At 37.9% G+C, this 15,753-nt stretch overlaps 1 protein-coding gene across 2 annotated transcripts; it reads left to right on the top strand.

Moving 5' to 3' along the window:
• The first annotated feature begins 4,476 nt into the window (after positions 1–4,476).
• On the top strand, positions 4,477–13,963 carry LOC133873641 (putative SWI/SNF-related matrix-associated actin-dependent regulator of chromatin subfamily A member 3-like 1). Of its 2 annotated transcripts, none has more exons than XM_062311373.1 (3): positions 4,477–6,375; positions 12,289–12,580; positions 12,699–13,963. In XM_062311373.1, exons 1-3 carry the CDS (start codon positions 4,828–4,830, stop codon positions 13,505–13,507), a joined length of 2,649 nt encoding a protein of 882 aa, XP_062167357.1. In that variant the 5' UTR covers positions 4,477–4,827; the 3' UTR covers positions 13,508–13,963. The 2 variants fall into 2 exon arrangements, with proteins under 2 accessions (XP_062167357.1, XP_062167358.1); XM_062311374.1 differs by having other exon boundaries at positions 4,478–6,375; positions 12,702–13,963.
• Positions 13,964–15,753: the final 1,790 nt, after the last annotated feature.

A 15,753-nucleotide genomic window follows, 5' to 3' on the forward strand; every position in this document is an offset into this window, starting at 1 on the left:
CCAAAGTGTCAAGAATCAAAGGATTCAAGCCACAAGGGCTGCTGCAAAAAAAAACAAACTCCAGCAGCCTTCCTTGGGATCGTAGGTTTCGCAGGTTGCCTGATGTTTCTAAAACTTCAATCCACAATGAAACCCCGGTGTGATACCAATTGTTGGGAATATATTTCAAAGATACAAGGAAAAAAAAAAAAAAACAACAATGAACAAGCATCATGAAAGCATAGCACAAGATCATGTTAAACAAAAATTTGCAAAGGTTAGAATACTACCTTGCGCAAAGTTGTTTGGCTTGGTGTAGGGGCTGATTTAAATCCTCTTGCTCCAAACATTAATCCACATGTGTTTTGAGACGTTTAAACCTTCATTTCAATTCTGATTACGAGACCAAGAGTGTGTGCTCTAATTCCTACACAAGATCCAGTTAAATAAGCTTGTACCTATAAGTTAGGAAACCTAACTTATACTCACTCTAATACACGACCAAGGGGTGTTCTCCTTGTGTAATTAGGTCAAGCCCAATAAGGGATAATAATCATCTTGAGAAGGGACATCAAAGAAAAATAAAATTAGTAACAATAGGCCTAGGACACTTGTCATCTTATGACTTGTCCTAAGTTACTATTAATTACAATTTATTCCACTAAAAAATTGTAATTATACTAGTATTTATTTTGATTAATCAAAATTTTCAGTGACATCTTATAATTGCAATTGACCCATTCACGAAATATCTATAGTAGAATCAAAGTCATGAATAAAACTGTCACTTTAATTCACACTCCCTTAATCCTTGAGTTTCCGATTTAATCTCTTGATTATTCGTGAACTCTGTAAATCAAATTTCATTTAGTACATTTAATTTTAGTAACTCCCTACTAAAACACTTTGGCCAAGATTCAAAATAATCAATTCCCATTAAATTTATTTTAAGGAGATATTTTATATCTTGACGAGTAGTGCTCCCCCACACTCGTGGATTCCATCTTGACGAGTAATGTTCCCCCACAATGCTACATGTAATCACCTACACTGATATTTTGATTGTGAAAGATCTCACTCCTATATGTATCAAAGTTACCTTTACATTACATTTGAATTCACATTTCTATTAGGATTGAGAGTCAATGATATAAGCAATTGTGAGTTCAAGTCGTGGTTTAAGTTATTCATATTGACAGTTATATATACTAACAATTCACGTTATCTATTCAGTGCATTGTATATGCACCAACATATTAATCAGAAGTCTCTATTTCTATGATTAAGATATATCATCATAATTGATATGCTATAGTCTTATAAAATGGAATGTCAAATTTCATTATCGATTAAGAACTTTAGTTTATAAGTTACAAGGTTTTTGAATTAGATCTTCTGTTTGATAATGTAATTAACGTACCTTAAACCATATTCAATATAACTTAAGGACTACATGTATATATACAAAATAATATGCCCAATGTTATCAAATAATTCAGAAAATAAACAACTTTATTTAATAAACCAAAATGTCATAAAAAAAGGAATCGGCTTTTAGGGCATAAACCCTAACATATACCATACTTCTCCCACAGACAACATTACACTCTTGTTTTACAGCCATCGACACACAAGAAGAGGAGGTACGTGTTTTCTCAACAACTAGGTTAAAATTTGGAACTAGGTTAAAATGGAATTAGTTAAACTAGAAATTGATTTTTGACCATTTCCCTGTGATTCGATATTGCACTTGCATACACTATATTGCAAACGATTCATGCGCTTGCGAGTTAATTAAAATTTGCACAAGCTACTCAGAGGCTTCAGGATGTCCATATGCTCCTGTTGAAGAGGAGATGAAGAAGCAGCGTTCCCCATACTTGGAGGCTATTCTAGAATTCCCAAATTAGGAGTCGAAGAGGTTTCAATTGTATCAACCACTGGTTCAATTGTCAGAGGAATTGCCGAGTCCTTTAATGATGCCAAATAAAGTGCTGCCATTTCCAAGTTAGAGAAAAACCCTGTGAAGAGTTGTTGTCCATTATGTTTTTTTGAGGAGCGCCAATGGGACATCATCAATGTTTTCCCTGATAAAGTTCAATGAACCTTACTCTTTCACAAAAGACATTTTAAGAGAAGGAAAGCCCCTTCTGTCTAGTCAGGGTAGAAAACAGTGGTTTTATGCCCACCAATGAGAGATTGACACAGCAACCTATAACAAGAAAAACAATTGTTTGCAAAACACTGAATCTAATCCTTTAATTTTTTTTTTTTTTAGTCTGAAAAAAAAAAAAAAAAACTCCCAACAACCGCCCATCCCAGACGCTGCCATCACCGCCTCCCTCGCTGCCGCCAATGCTCCATGCGAAACACCGCCGCCAGTTCCGCTGCTCCTTCACCGGTAAGTTCAACCCCTCTCTCTCTCCGGCAATATCCTCTAGCTTCACCACTCAAAAAATTGTAAGAAAATAATATGAAAACTCAAAATCCGTCGGAAAAGTCCACAACAGTTGTTGAAAAAATTTCTAGATTTTTCGCTGGATACATACAGACGTCGCCGGAATCACCACAAAAGGCCGCAAAGAACTCAAAACTCGTCGGCTTCACCAACTTCAGACTTCGCCAGAGACAGAAAAAATTAAACACCACCCCCGACCATTGGAGGTAGCTGCACGGCCACTTCCCAGTGGTCGGGGGTGGTCATTGGGCCACCCATAAATGGATCTAGGGTTGGCCTGAAGGCCACCCCCAGACCTCGGGGGTAGCCGCGCGGCCACTTCCCAGTGGCTGGGGGGTGGTCATTGGGCCACCCCTAAATGGATCTAGGGTTGGCCTGAAGGCCACCCCCAGACCTCGGGGGTGGCGGCGTGGCTTGGTGGTAGCCACCCCCAATTTTGGTGTGGGGCAGTGGCAGCGGCGGCGTTTGGGCTGGAATGGTTTTTTGTTTTTTGTTTTATTTTGTTTTGTTTTGTTTTTTTTTTTTTTATTTTTTTTTTACTAGGGTTTAGATCCAGTGTTTTGCTAGGTTTTGCTAATATATATTTTTTTTGTTTAATGTTGACTTGTCAATCTCTCATTGGAGGGCAAAAACCAAGAGGTTTTTGCCACTGCCTGATTGAAGTTATTCCCTAAGGGAAGATGTTTGTTCAAGGCTTATAAAACCCACAACTGAAGCATACCTTGGTAATATGAGACTCTTAACACGCCCCCTCACGTGTACATGTACAACAAGGACGGAAGACCCAATATTGTCCGAAGTCCTGAAGCTCTGATACCATGATAAAGTCTATTGAACCTTATATATTCTTCCACAAAAGTTCTGATACCAAGATATATAAAGCTCACAACCCAAGCATACTTTAGCAATATGAGACTTTTAACATTCTCATATTCTCTTAAGTAATAATGGAGGGGAGGTGCATATATCATGTGAAAGTGGAGGTGAAGGAGTAGGTGGAGATGGTGAAGTCACATAGGGAAGTGGAGGTGAATAAGGGACTGTAGTGGACCTGAAAAATGGATGGAATGGGGAGAGCTTGAGAGGTTGCTTGGGCGATTTTCTGGATGAGTGAGAGTGTGGAGTTGGATGGGTTGGAGAGGGAGACCGAGTAGTATGAGATGGGTTGTCCGGTGGAAGAGAGATAGGTGTGAGAGTTAGTGGTACAAAGAGGGTGGATGGATTTGAAAAGGTGGTCGTTGGTGTTGTGATGGATCAAGATTCAAGGGGGAGAAGATTTGCAGATAGTGGGCTTGGAAATATTTCAGTTGGTGGGTTCGGCCTGTTTGAGGATAAGAGTTGAAATGGGTTACGGTTCCGAGAGGGCCAGAGGGGTATACATGGGCTGGGATTGTTAGTTGAAAGGATATAAACGATGGGGGTGAGAGAACACTGTGATCTTATTCTTAACGTTGAATGGTCGGACAGGGAAACCCACCTTCCCACTTTGAAGCCCCCGGTGAATCCCCAACTTGTGCCTTTTCATCTTCTTGGTTGCTGACGCAGACAACCTCCACCTGGACTCCACACGTGTACCCAAAAAGTGTCCATTGGCAACAAAAAAATCATAATAATGCTATTTTTCTTCCCCACTCGGTCCACCGCATTCACATTAACCATATCTTCAACTTCGCTTCCTCCACTCTCTCTCTTTTTTTTTTTTTTTTTTTTTTTTAAATGATAATATATTTTATCAATTAAACCAATAAATATTAAATACTCCCTCATTTTTTATTTTTTATTAAAAAAAAAAAGCCAAAAGAAATCGAAAATAAAAATCATCAATATTATTTCCCAACTCTATCACTTGCGTAAAAATATGTGTGTCTAACTGCAACTTTGGTAGTATTCCGATTCCCAAAAAAAAAATACAAAGCAAAATAATTGCCCCCTCCTTTTTCTTCTTCTTTTAAAGTCATATATATATATATATATATATATATATATATATATATATATATATATATATATATTTTTTTTTTTTTTTGTCGCTTACAACGCATGCACCGACTGCATCCGGCATCCTCATGGAAGAAAGCACGCAACAACTCTTCCGTCCATCTTGTTCATCAAAATCCGTCTCCTTCCTTGAGCGTTCTTGAATAATATTTACATATGTTATTATTATGAGAGAGTTGAAATTTCAGCACTCTTTGTTTACGTTCACAAGGAAAATACCGAGTATTTCTCAGCTCTGACTAAATATTCTTCTTTACTCTTTTTCTCTCTCTAAACCCGCCTTTCTATTTGCATTCAAAACGACCAACCTCTGAAACTGAGCAGACGGGAGGCACTCTTTCTCTAAACCCACCGCCATAACCCTAGCGCTTCGCCTCTTCGGTCTCTTTGCCATGGAAGATGAAGACCCAGTAAGCCTTTTCTTGAGTCTTGACAACTGGCAAGAGTCCCACGCCGACCCAGACGAACTTTCACTCGCGCAAGACTCGCCGCCGCAATCTCCCGCGGAGACCTACTTGTTGGGCTTTGTAATCGCCAACATAGTCGGAATCCAATACTACTCCGGCACCATCAGCGGCCGGGAAATGGTGGGTCTGGTCCGGGAACCCCTCAACCCGCACGACTCAAACGCCATCAAGGTCCTCAACACCCGAACCGTCCAAGTCGGACACATCGAGCGCCCTGTCGCGGCGGTCTTGGCGCCCTTGATAGACGCTCATACCATTCTCGTCGAAGGCATTGTGCCCAATGCTCGTGCCACGGGAAACAGGTACAAGATTCCTTGTCAAATTCATGTGTTTTCGAGAATTGAGGCCTCTGAGGCAGTTAAATCGGCGATTTCGGGAGCTGGGTTGGACTTGATTTCGGATTCCGACGTGTCCTTTACGCTGTCCGAGGCCATGGTGGTGAAGGAGCAGAGGAAGGGTGACAAGAGTGTAGATGAGATTTTCAAGCTTGTTGATGAGAATGTGAGCAAGAAGGGTGCGTTGGAACCGTTGGAGCCACCGAAGGATGTGATCAAATCGGAGCTCTTTGTGCATCAGAAGGAGGGGTTGGGATGGTTGGTTCATAGAGAGAACTCGGACGAATTGCCGCCTTTTTGGGAGGAGAAAGATGGGTCTTATGTCAATGTTTTGACGAATTACCATACGGATGTGCGGCCGGAGCCTTTGCGAGGTGGGGTTTTTGCGGATGATATGGGGTTGGGTAAGACTCTAACTTTGCTCTCTTTGATTGCTTTTGATAAATGCGGTAGTGCTCTTGCTTCTGCAATGCATAGTGCTAGTTTAGATGTAGAAAAGTCTGATGAAATGGGTGAGGAGGAGAGTGGTAAGAAGGGTAAGAAGGGAAGAACTAGCAAGAAGGGTCCCCTGTCGCGGAAAAAACGAAAAATTGGTGATGTGAGATTTGATGGCAATGTGAAAGGAAAATCTTTAAGTCTGTGTGAGAAGTCTTTTAGTGATTTTGGCAGCAAGACAACTTTAATTGTGTGCCCGCCTTCTGTGTTTTCAACGTGGATAACACAGTTAGAAGAGCATACTTGGCCTCGAAAGTTGAAGGTATATATGTATTATGGGAATCGGACAAATGATGTTGGGGAGCTCAAAAAGTATGATATAGTATTAACTACATATAGTACTCTGGCTACTGAATATCGTTGTTCGGAATCCCCCATGAAGAAGATTGAATGGTGGCGGGTCATTTTGGATGAGGCACACTTGATAAAGAATGTAAATGCTCAACAAAGTCGAGCTGTCACTGATTTGATAGCCCAGCGGAGGTGGGTTGTTACGGGAACGCCCATTCAGAATGGCTCATTTGATTTGTTTTCTTTGATGGCATTCTTGCGGTTTGCGCCATTTTCAGTCAAGAGTCATTGGCAAAGCTTGGTACAGCGTCCGCTTGCTCTGGGAAACCAAAAGGGGCTCTCACGTCTGCAGGTAATATCATGTGATAGATTGGACGTTTATCTTACTGAAGTAAACTTGCTTTGAGGTTGGAATCTCATGTTCTGTATGGCTAATTGATTTAATATTTTCCTGAATGATTTCTCACCTGATACTTAGTTTCTTTGCATGCTAAAGTGGTTGACTGTAAAATTTACTGGTTTTTTATATGATTGCAAAGAATAGGAGTTTCTTGTGTACCATAAGTGTCATGTATGTATTTCGAAACATATTTTGTAATTTCCATTTGGAATAAAATAAAATATATCGAAGTGAATCACAGGAGTTTTTTTTCGTATCTGTTTGAAGATTGTGAAGCTTTTGGTTGTTTCAACTTTTCCTTTTATGTTTCTGGTATGACTTACTTGGAAAGAAATTTTCCTTGCCATGTGAACCTTAATGTCTTAAGAACTCAAGAAACTATTGCTTCTTAATCTCTTTCTACTTGATTACAGCTACTGGAATCCAATATTTAACTTTGCTTGATCCGAACATCTTTCTCTCTCTCGCCAGTCCCCATTACTCACCGCTCTTTCTTTTCGGCGCTGAACATCTTTTTGGTTCAGTTATTTTCTTCTCCAAAGGAATATCCCTCTTGCCTTTGCCATTGCCCAAGAGTTGATTTCCAACTGCATATTAAACAATGCTGGGAATTCATCACGAGTATTAATGAGGTATGGTTGAAGGGTAATTAATAGGCATTGGTTTTGATTGTTAGGTTGATATGGATGGCTGATGAATGATGCTCTTTCCAGTTTATGGGAGAAGGGTACGTGCTATAGTCTTATAAGTGCATGGACCATAAACAATTATAAGAATTAAAAAAATAATAATAATAAGCACAGGAACAAGATATGTACTCGAGGGAACCAACCACGTTGACTTGTATACCCATGATTGCCAGATGAAACTAGCACAAACCAACCATGGTAACTGGTATACCCATGATTGCCAGATGAAACTAGCACAAACCAACCATGGCATGGGGGAAGAATCCGAATATGATTCCCATTTCAGTCAAATAGAGTTGTTTTAATATTATTTTCTCTATGAAGTAGTGCTTAGATTTGAAATAATATTTTCATTTAGTTTCTCTCTAGATATCACTAATTTGATTTTAATACCTATTGTGAGTTATGAGGTTTTGCATTATTAAGCTCCTTATTGTTTTTTGTTATTACTTCCTCTACCTTGCTAAGAGAATCTTCTTTGAAAAGTCAAAATATTAAGTAGATTGTATCTGATGCACTAGAACTTACCCAGTTAAGCTTATCATTGGTTTTTTTTTTTTTTTTTTCCCTGAGAGTTGCTTAACTCAAAAATATGGGCAACAGTAAAATAAGAATTGTTGGAGTTGGTGTTTCATGCTGCCACTTCTGTATTTGATCATATCATTTGATAAATGCAAAGAACATTTTTTTTTTTTGGCATATTACCAAAGAATCTAGTGTAATTCATATTGTTAAACTAGAAACTGAGGTACTTGGATAATTTGTAGCGAGTCTTGTGGAGCTGTAAGTGGTCACAACATCCTGCTCAAGTCAGGAGTTGAGGCCTAGGAGTCTGCCTCGTCTGGCTATGCAAGTAGGCCTCCACGAAGGCTCTGTGTCCGATTTTGTCTGCCTGAATAAAGTGCATTTGAGGGCCTGTCCTTCTGAGGAGCTGCTTCCCTCTAAGCTGAGCACTTTGCTGGCAAGCTCAAAGTGGGTTTTTATTGCTAAGGGGGTGAGCAGGTTTCAATGCTGGAGTCTTTTTTCTCCTCTTCTCCTTCTTCCAAAGCTGCCAGAGCGTAGTGAAGGATAAAGTCTTTAAATTTGCTGAGTTGGGTGGGGGTGTTGTGGGTAGAAGCGATGCTCTTGTAACCCAGCCTTGTCTGGATGTGTGTTTGTTCTTTGAGGAGGAACCCACCCCGTTGAGATTCTGTTCAGCAGTTTTTAATAAGAAAATAGCAGGGACTTTGCCTTTAACTTGGGTTTTGTAGATGGTGAAGGAAATCGGTCATTTTGTGGGGCTTTCGTGCAAGTGTTTTGAAGAAGAGCTGCTGGCCTTGTTTGCGGCCATTGAACCGAGCCGCTCTAAGCAGGTGTCGGACTCTTGATCCAGTTTGGGAAGAAAAGGTAATAGAGAATTAAGGTTATTTCGTCCCATAAACTATGACCCGAATCGTGGCAACACTAGCCGCGATAGAGTCAGGGGGAGGGCTGCTTGTCTTAATGCCACTTTCATTGCTCTCATTCTGAAGAAATCCGGGGCTATTGATCTTAAGGACTTTCAGCCTATTAGTCTTGTGAGAGTAGTTCATAACATTATTGCCAAAGTCCATGCCAATAGGTCGAGAAGGGTTATGGAGAAATTATTTTGAAGCCCCATAATGCTTTTTTTAAAGGTATGCAAATCCTTGATTCCGTTCTCATAGCAAATGAATGCCTAGATAGTAGAATCAGATCTGGTGAGCCAGTGATGCTTTGCAAACTGGATATTGAAAAGACCTATGATCATATCAATTGGGATTTCTTACTTTACTTGTTGAAGAGGTGTGGTTTCGGGGATAAATAGCGCTCTTGGATAGCGGATTGTATTTCTTTGATGCGTTTTTTTGTTTTGGTGAATGGCCATTCGTTTTGGTGCTTCAGTAGCTCCCACGATTTGGGATAGGAAGATCCTTCGTCGCCTTTTCTCTTTGTTATTATTATGGAGGTCTTAAGTAGAATGCTTTCTGCAACTGTTAATGGGGTTTTTCTCCCAGGCTTTTCTATAGGGTCTAGGAACTCTGGTGTGGTTAACATTTCACACCTGTTGCTTGCAAATGACACTTTTGGTTTTTTGTGGGGCCTAACCTAACCACCTACCCTATCTACGTGCTTTATTTTTTTTGTTTCAAAGCTGTCTCCGATTTGAAGCTTGATCTGGCTAAATCAGATTTGGTTCCTATGGGTAATATTGATAATGTGGATAGGTTGGTTGGTATTCTGAGTTGCAGGGTTTCTTCTTTGTCTTTGAAGTATTTTGTTTTCCGTTGGGGTCCTTCTATAAGGCCAAGCCTATTTGGGGTGATGTTATTGAAAAAATAGAGCTTCGGTTGGCTAATTGGAAAATGATGCACTTGTCTAAGGGTGGTAGGGTTACCCTTGTAAAAAGCAAACTTCCAATTTGCCTGCGTTTTTCATGTCCCCCTTTCCTCTCCTAGTGGCTGTTGCAAATTGCATAGAGAAGCTTCATCGAGATTTCTGATGGGGTGGGTTAGGTGAAAAGTTCAAATTTCACTTGGTAAGTTGATCCAAGGTTTGTTCTCTAATCTCCAAGGAAGGGTTAGTGGTTTGGAACTTGCTGATGTTAATCGTGCTCTTTTAGGAAAATGGCTTTGGTGGTATGTGCATGAGAGAGATTTGGTGAAGAGTTGTGGTGAAGTCTAAAGTTGGTAGTTCATGGGATGGATGGTGTTCTAATGAACCTCTTGGGACATACAGGGTAGGGTTATGGAAGAATATTAGGAGGGGCTGGGGATGTTTTCAAGTCATATTAGATTTGAGGTGGGAAATGCCTCCAAGATTAGATTCTAGCATGATCTGTATGGTGTGGAGACAAGACCCTAAAGGAAGCCTTTCCAAATTTATATGGTATTGCTTGCGTGAAGGATGCTTCTGTAGAGGCTTATTTGGAGCTTTTTGGTGGCTTCAGTTAGTGGAATGTAAGCTTTGTTAGAGTGGCTCATGATTGGAAGGTTGTCTTTGCCTCATTCTTGAATTTGTTGTATTCAATTAGAGTGAGACGAGAAGGTGAAAACAAGCTTTGGTGGGCCTCCTCCAAAATAGGGTTGTTCGATGTTAGATCCTTCTACAATGTCATTGTTTGTAATGATGGCATTCCTTTTCCCTTGAAAGATTATTTGGTGGACTAAGGTCCCTTTAAGAGCAGTTTTTTTTGCTTATTTGGCAGACTTAGGGAAGATACTTACTATTGACAACCTTAGGAAGCAGCATTTCATTTTGGTCGATAGGTGTTGTATGTGCAGGAGAAATGTAGAGTCTGCGGACCATTTTCTTTTCCATTGTGAGGTTGCTTGTGCCTCATGATTTTTTTATTTTTTTTATTTTTTGCCTAGACGAGTAGTTGACTTGTTTGCTTCTTTGTAGACCGTTGATAGCACTAAGAGTGTTGTTGTGTGTAAGATGGTGTCTTAGCCTTTTGTGGTGTCTTTGGAGGCGAGAGGGTGATGGTGGAACTTAAGTCTTTTTCTTTAATACCCTTTTATCTTTGGACAACTGCGTTTGTATCTCTTTTGATGCTTAGTTTTCATTATTTCCTTGTTTTTTCTTATTCTAGTTAGTGTTTCTCTTGTATACTCCTTGTTTACCTGGGTTGAGCTTTACACTTTTAATGATATCTCAATTACTTATACAAAAAGAAAAGAAAAGAAAGAATTGTTGTATGTAGGGTTTGTTTAGCAAATAAAGAGAGAATACGTCATCACTTTTTTAAATTGACATATATTTTGTTATTGATTGAAATGGGATGAAAGAAATCTTAGTGGCATTCAAGGAGAATATGTTTAAGTAGTTGAATGTGAATAATAAGCCTATTGACCATAGACTATGAAATCTATCCTAAAGCACTATAGCACTTTAAAAATTTACAAGCCAAGTTATTGCAATTTTTATGACTTCAATATTAGTATTGGATATATTTTTATACAACATTGACCATTTTTGTTACTCATGATAGTATCTTGCTAGAAGTTCAGCTCGTTTTTCAATGTCTTTCACCACCAAGAGTGGGAGGCAAACTAGGAAAACATGAAACACTTCTGCCAATTTTTATTTTATTTTATTTTATTTTTATTTTAATTTATAATGAGCAACTAATCTATGTAAAATTATGGGGTTTTGGTTTTGGCAATAGTCTTCACTTGCTTGGGTGGCTGTTTACTAGAGCTGCAGGATGTGCTCTAGCAACCTTACCCAAGTAAGAAAGTTAGATTTAGCCAAAGGATTTATAGTCTACTTTACAAGGTTTTTTTTTTTTTTTTTTTTTTTTTTTTTTTTTTTTTTTTTATATGAAAGGTATTTGCTCATATAGTTAAATCTCAAAGTCTCAAAGGGGTTGTTATAAAGCTGATCCGTACACCATTGGTAGATTTGTTGCATACTGTTGACGAATTATTGCTATATTTGTATCTAGAGAACATTTTTGTTCTGCAGGAAGCAGTATGTTTTATTAGTGACACTATTTTGAGTTTAAAACTTTTTCTGGAGCTGCCTGCTCGAAAAAGGAAGATTGAAGACTCTTGTAGAGTGAACAATTTTAAAAAGAAATATGCATGCTTTTTTTCTTTTCAAATTTTTCTTTTTATTTTTTAAGTTTTTATATTATATACATATATATATTTTTGTTATTGGCTGGTAGGATTTTAACGAAAGACCCATTCAACCATAGAACATGCTTTACCCCATAAGCCAAGGCTTATAAACCAGAAGACCTTTTTGATGTTTGAGGCAGTAAAAAGTCTGAACTTTAAATGTAAACCATGCAATGTGCAAACTTAGGTTTTTTCGTAGATTAAGTTTTTGAATTGTATATATATAACTAGTTACTGGTTTGGAGGAGAGCAAGTTAATTCCATTGGGAAAGTAAAGAGACCTAATTAATAACATGAAGTGGGTATCAGGGATTAACATTAAACCTACTAGGTTTATCAAAAGGTAACAAAAAGGTTTTAAAGCTTCTATTTAGAGAGTGCTTTCTTTTTGCTTTATCCTTAAAAGTGTTTTTCAGTGTCTGGTATTTAATTAAATTGCATCCATTTCTGGTTTTTGATTGCATTATGTGTTTTGTTTTGTGCTGATTCATTCATCTGTATGTAATTTTTCTAATGCAAATTGGCTATAATGCAACTTAATACAATTTCAGGTTCTAATGGCAACCATTTCTTTGCGAAGAACAAAAGAAAAGGGATTGATTGGGTTGCCACCTAAAGTTATAGAGACTTGTTATGTGGAACTTTCTAGAGAAGAACGTGAACTGTATGATAAGATGGAAGGGGAAGCTAAGAGTGTTTTCCGGTGTTATATTGATGCTGGTAATATGATGCGCAACTACTCAGCTGTACTTAGTATACTCCTCCGACTTCGCCAGATATGTATTGATTTGGCCTTGTGCCCTTCAGATCTCAAATCACTGCTCCCTTCTCACAACATTGAAGGTACTGGGAAAGATGCAAATTAGTTCATTTCTTGTTCTTCTACTTTTTATTTTTTTATTTTTTTAAGTTACTGCAATTTCATTGCTTAGATTTCCTGAAACTCTTCTACTACAATTAGCAGACGTAACCAATAACCCAGAGTTGCTGAAAAAGATGGTTGAGGTGCTGCGAGATGGTGAAGATTTTGACTGTCCAATATGCATTTCACCACCAACTAATATTATTATTACACGTTGTGCTCATTTATTTTGCCAAGCCTGTATTTTGAAGACCCTACATCACAAACCCCGCTGCCCACTTTGTCGGGGTCCCTTGACACAGTCTGACCTGTTCTCAGCCCCTCCAGAAGCTTCTGACACTGATGACACTGGAGTATCCTCTTCAAAAACAACCACATCTTCCAAAGTCTCTGCTCTTCTAAAATTTCTCATGGAATCAAGGAATCAAAACCCAGCTACAAAATCAGTAGTATTTTCACAGTTCCGTAAGATGTTGATATTTCTTGAAAAGCCCCTAAAAGATGCTGGTTTCAAGATTTTGCGCTTAGATGGGTCGATGAATGCAAAGCGAAGGACTCAAGTAATTGAAGAATTCGGTGTCCCTGGACATGATGGACCCACTGTTTTGCTTGCGAGTCTTAAGGCTTCAGGAACAGGTATAAACCTTACCGCTGCTTCTAGAGTCTACTTGTTGGAGCCATGGTGGAATCCGGCAGTTGAGGATCAGGCAATGGATCGGGTCCACCGGATTGGGCAGAAGGAGAATGTGAAGATTGTGAGGTTGATTGCTCGAAATAGCATTGAAGAGAGGATAGTAGAGTTGCAGGAGAGGAAGAAGCAACTTGCAAGGGAAGCTTTTGGAGGTAGGGGCCCAAAGGATAGGAGGGAGATTGGTTTAGATGATCTCCGCACCCTCATGTCGATGTGAGCTCTTCTTACCCTTACCACATGCATGTGTGTGCATGAATATTCATTTGCGAGCGCACATGGTCGTATGTTGTACACACCCTCCCATCATAGCACTTGTTCACGCTTCTAGATACACAGGCAAAATCTACACATTTGTGTATATAGAGCATAGATTTTTGGACTTGCCAACAGTTTCTACAAAGTTTAGGTGCTAAAGAGAAAGGTCCACTTGTATGCTTGAATCTTGGGAATCTTCTGGCACTTGCACCACTGTAGCCACCAGGGATATATGCAGAATCTTTGGACATTACTGTTGGCTAGGTTTCAGGGCAAATGATAATTTTCATTTTCTGCCTCCGTTTTTAAACCCTTTAGCAAGTGTAATTTGGGTGGGATGAAGCAACATTTTGATTTGTAAGTCATTGCTAATGTCATATCATGTTTTACACAGGCGAAATTTATCATGCTTTTCTCCCTTGCGTGTGTACAACTATGTTAATGTGTTTTTTTTGGGGGGGGGGGGGGGGGGGGGGTGCTTTTTGTTTTTGATTTGAAAAAGTGTTATGACGTGATATAAAGGTGAAAACAACGGTTTTGAGACTTGTTTTTTGGTGGGAAACATTTGCTAGCCAAGGAAAACTGGTCTTTTATGGTATAATTCTGGTGATGATAGTTGGAAATATTTTAAAATTTTGGTGTGCAGATGGATGAGGTTTAGATCAATTTATATTTCTTTTTCCTTCAAAATGAGGCAGAGGATTAATGCGTGGTTTCAAGACTCTCAGTTTCATATGTTTGTAGTTGGGAGGATTAGAGACTCAACGCTTCTATCATGATAGAAAATGTGAATTGTTGCTCCATCATTTGCGTCACGAACTAACCCATTGTGGAAGAACTCAGCTATCACATTAATTTTATTGATTACCACATTTTTGGTAGCCAAATTTTCTAATTATGATGATCATCTTTCATTCCGGGAATAAAATTTTGGGAAAGCAGTGTCAGTCTGTGCAAGGAGTTATTATCAAAGGGGGATGAAGGGAGGATGAGAGTCTCATGTGTAGAAGAACTCTATTCCATGACCATTAAATTTGGGACGGTTTTGAGGATTCGATCCAGTGGCGTGATTTATTTATAGATCTTATGATACTTGCGACTTCCTACAGTAAAATTTATATGATAGATAATTAGAGATGTAAACAAAGTAAAGTTACCCATGAGCTCAATAAGGCTCGGTTCGTGTGCGACTCAGTTACACGAAATTATACTCGATTATTAAACGATACATACCCGTATAAAAACCGGCTCGTTCGTTTAAAGTTTAAGAACATACTCGTAAAAAAGCTTGGCTCGCTTATTAGCTCGACTCGTATATATTTTTTAATAAATATATGCATATATATTGATAAAAATAACTTATTTACTATATCACTTATTAATTAACAATAATTAATTATTGCTATACAATATATAATTATTAATCATATATATAAGTATCTATATAATATATAATTTAATGATAATAAATAATTAAGATGGTTATATATATATGATCTAAGAGACTAAGACTCTGAGTCTAATAATTAAGTATCTAATGATTATTGAATTAACAATAAATTATTAATCATATGATTTAATGAAAATCTTTATACTTAATCATATTATTCAAATAATCATATAATCATATACAATGACAATGTAATTGATATAATCCCAAATCAAATGATTAGCATTAAAATCAACTTGTTTCTTATAATCGCAAATTAAATATAATCATTAGAATTCATATCATTAGATTATATGATCATATGTATTATCACTAGATATTATATGAAATGCATATGATCTAACAATTTATATGATATTAAATCTTAGGTGATATGGCACATTATATATTTATTATATAATGTAATAATCATATCAACAATACTTATTTTGCATCATTGTATAATTAAGTGTGATCTAAGTTCTAATAATGTACTATGATTTTGACGACCACCTTTTTTTTTTTTTTTTTTTTTAATACAAAATGTAAAACGAGTCCTCATAGTGGCACGACGATATGTCGCTCAGCCAACATATGGTACATGCCCCATAACATGCACCTGATAATCAGAGTAACATCTATTTAACTATGCATCGGAAAATATAAACCTGAATAGCGGAAATTACAACTTATACATCTATCACAAATTAATTACAATAAAGAGCCATTTAATATCTATTAGTTTGAGTCTTATTAACACAATAATTACATAACAATAA

Source organism: Alnus glutinosa, chromosome 7, assembly GCF_958979055.1.
Source record: "Alnus glutinosa chromosome 7, dhAlnGlut1.1, whole genome shotgun sequence".
In the NCBI taxonomy this organism is placed as follows: domain Eukaryota; kingdom Viridiplantae; phylum Streptophyta; class Magnoliopsida; order Fagales; family Betulaceae; genus Alnus; species Alnus glutinosa.

Bases quoted from the DNA above. Each gene is read 5' to 3' on its own strand.
- LOC133873641 (XM_062311373.1), top strand. From the start codon at position 4,828: ATGGAAGATGAAGACCCAGTAAGCCTTTTCTTGAGTCTTGACAACTGG. The intron at 6,376-12,288 runs GTAATATCATGT...ATACAATTTCAG, and splicing joins AGGGGCTCTCACGTCTGCAG to GTTCTAATGGCAACCATTTC. The intron at 12,581-12,698 runs GTACTGGGAAAG...TACTACAATTAG, and splicing joins CCCTTCTCACAACATTGAAG to CAGACGTAACCAATAACCCA.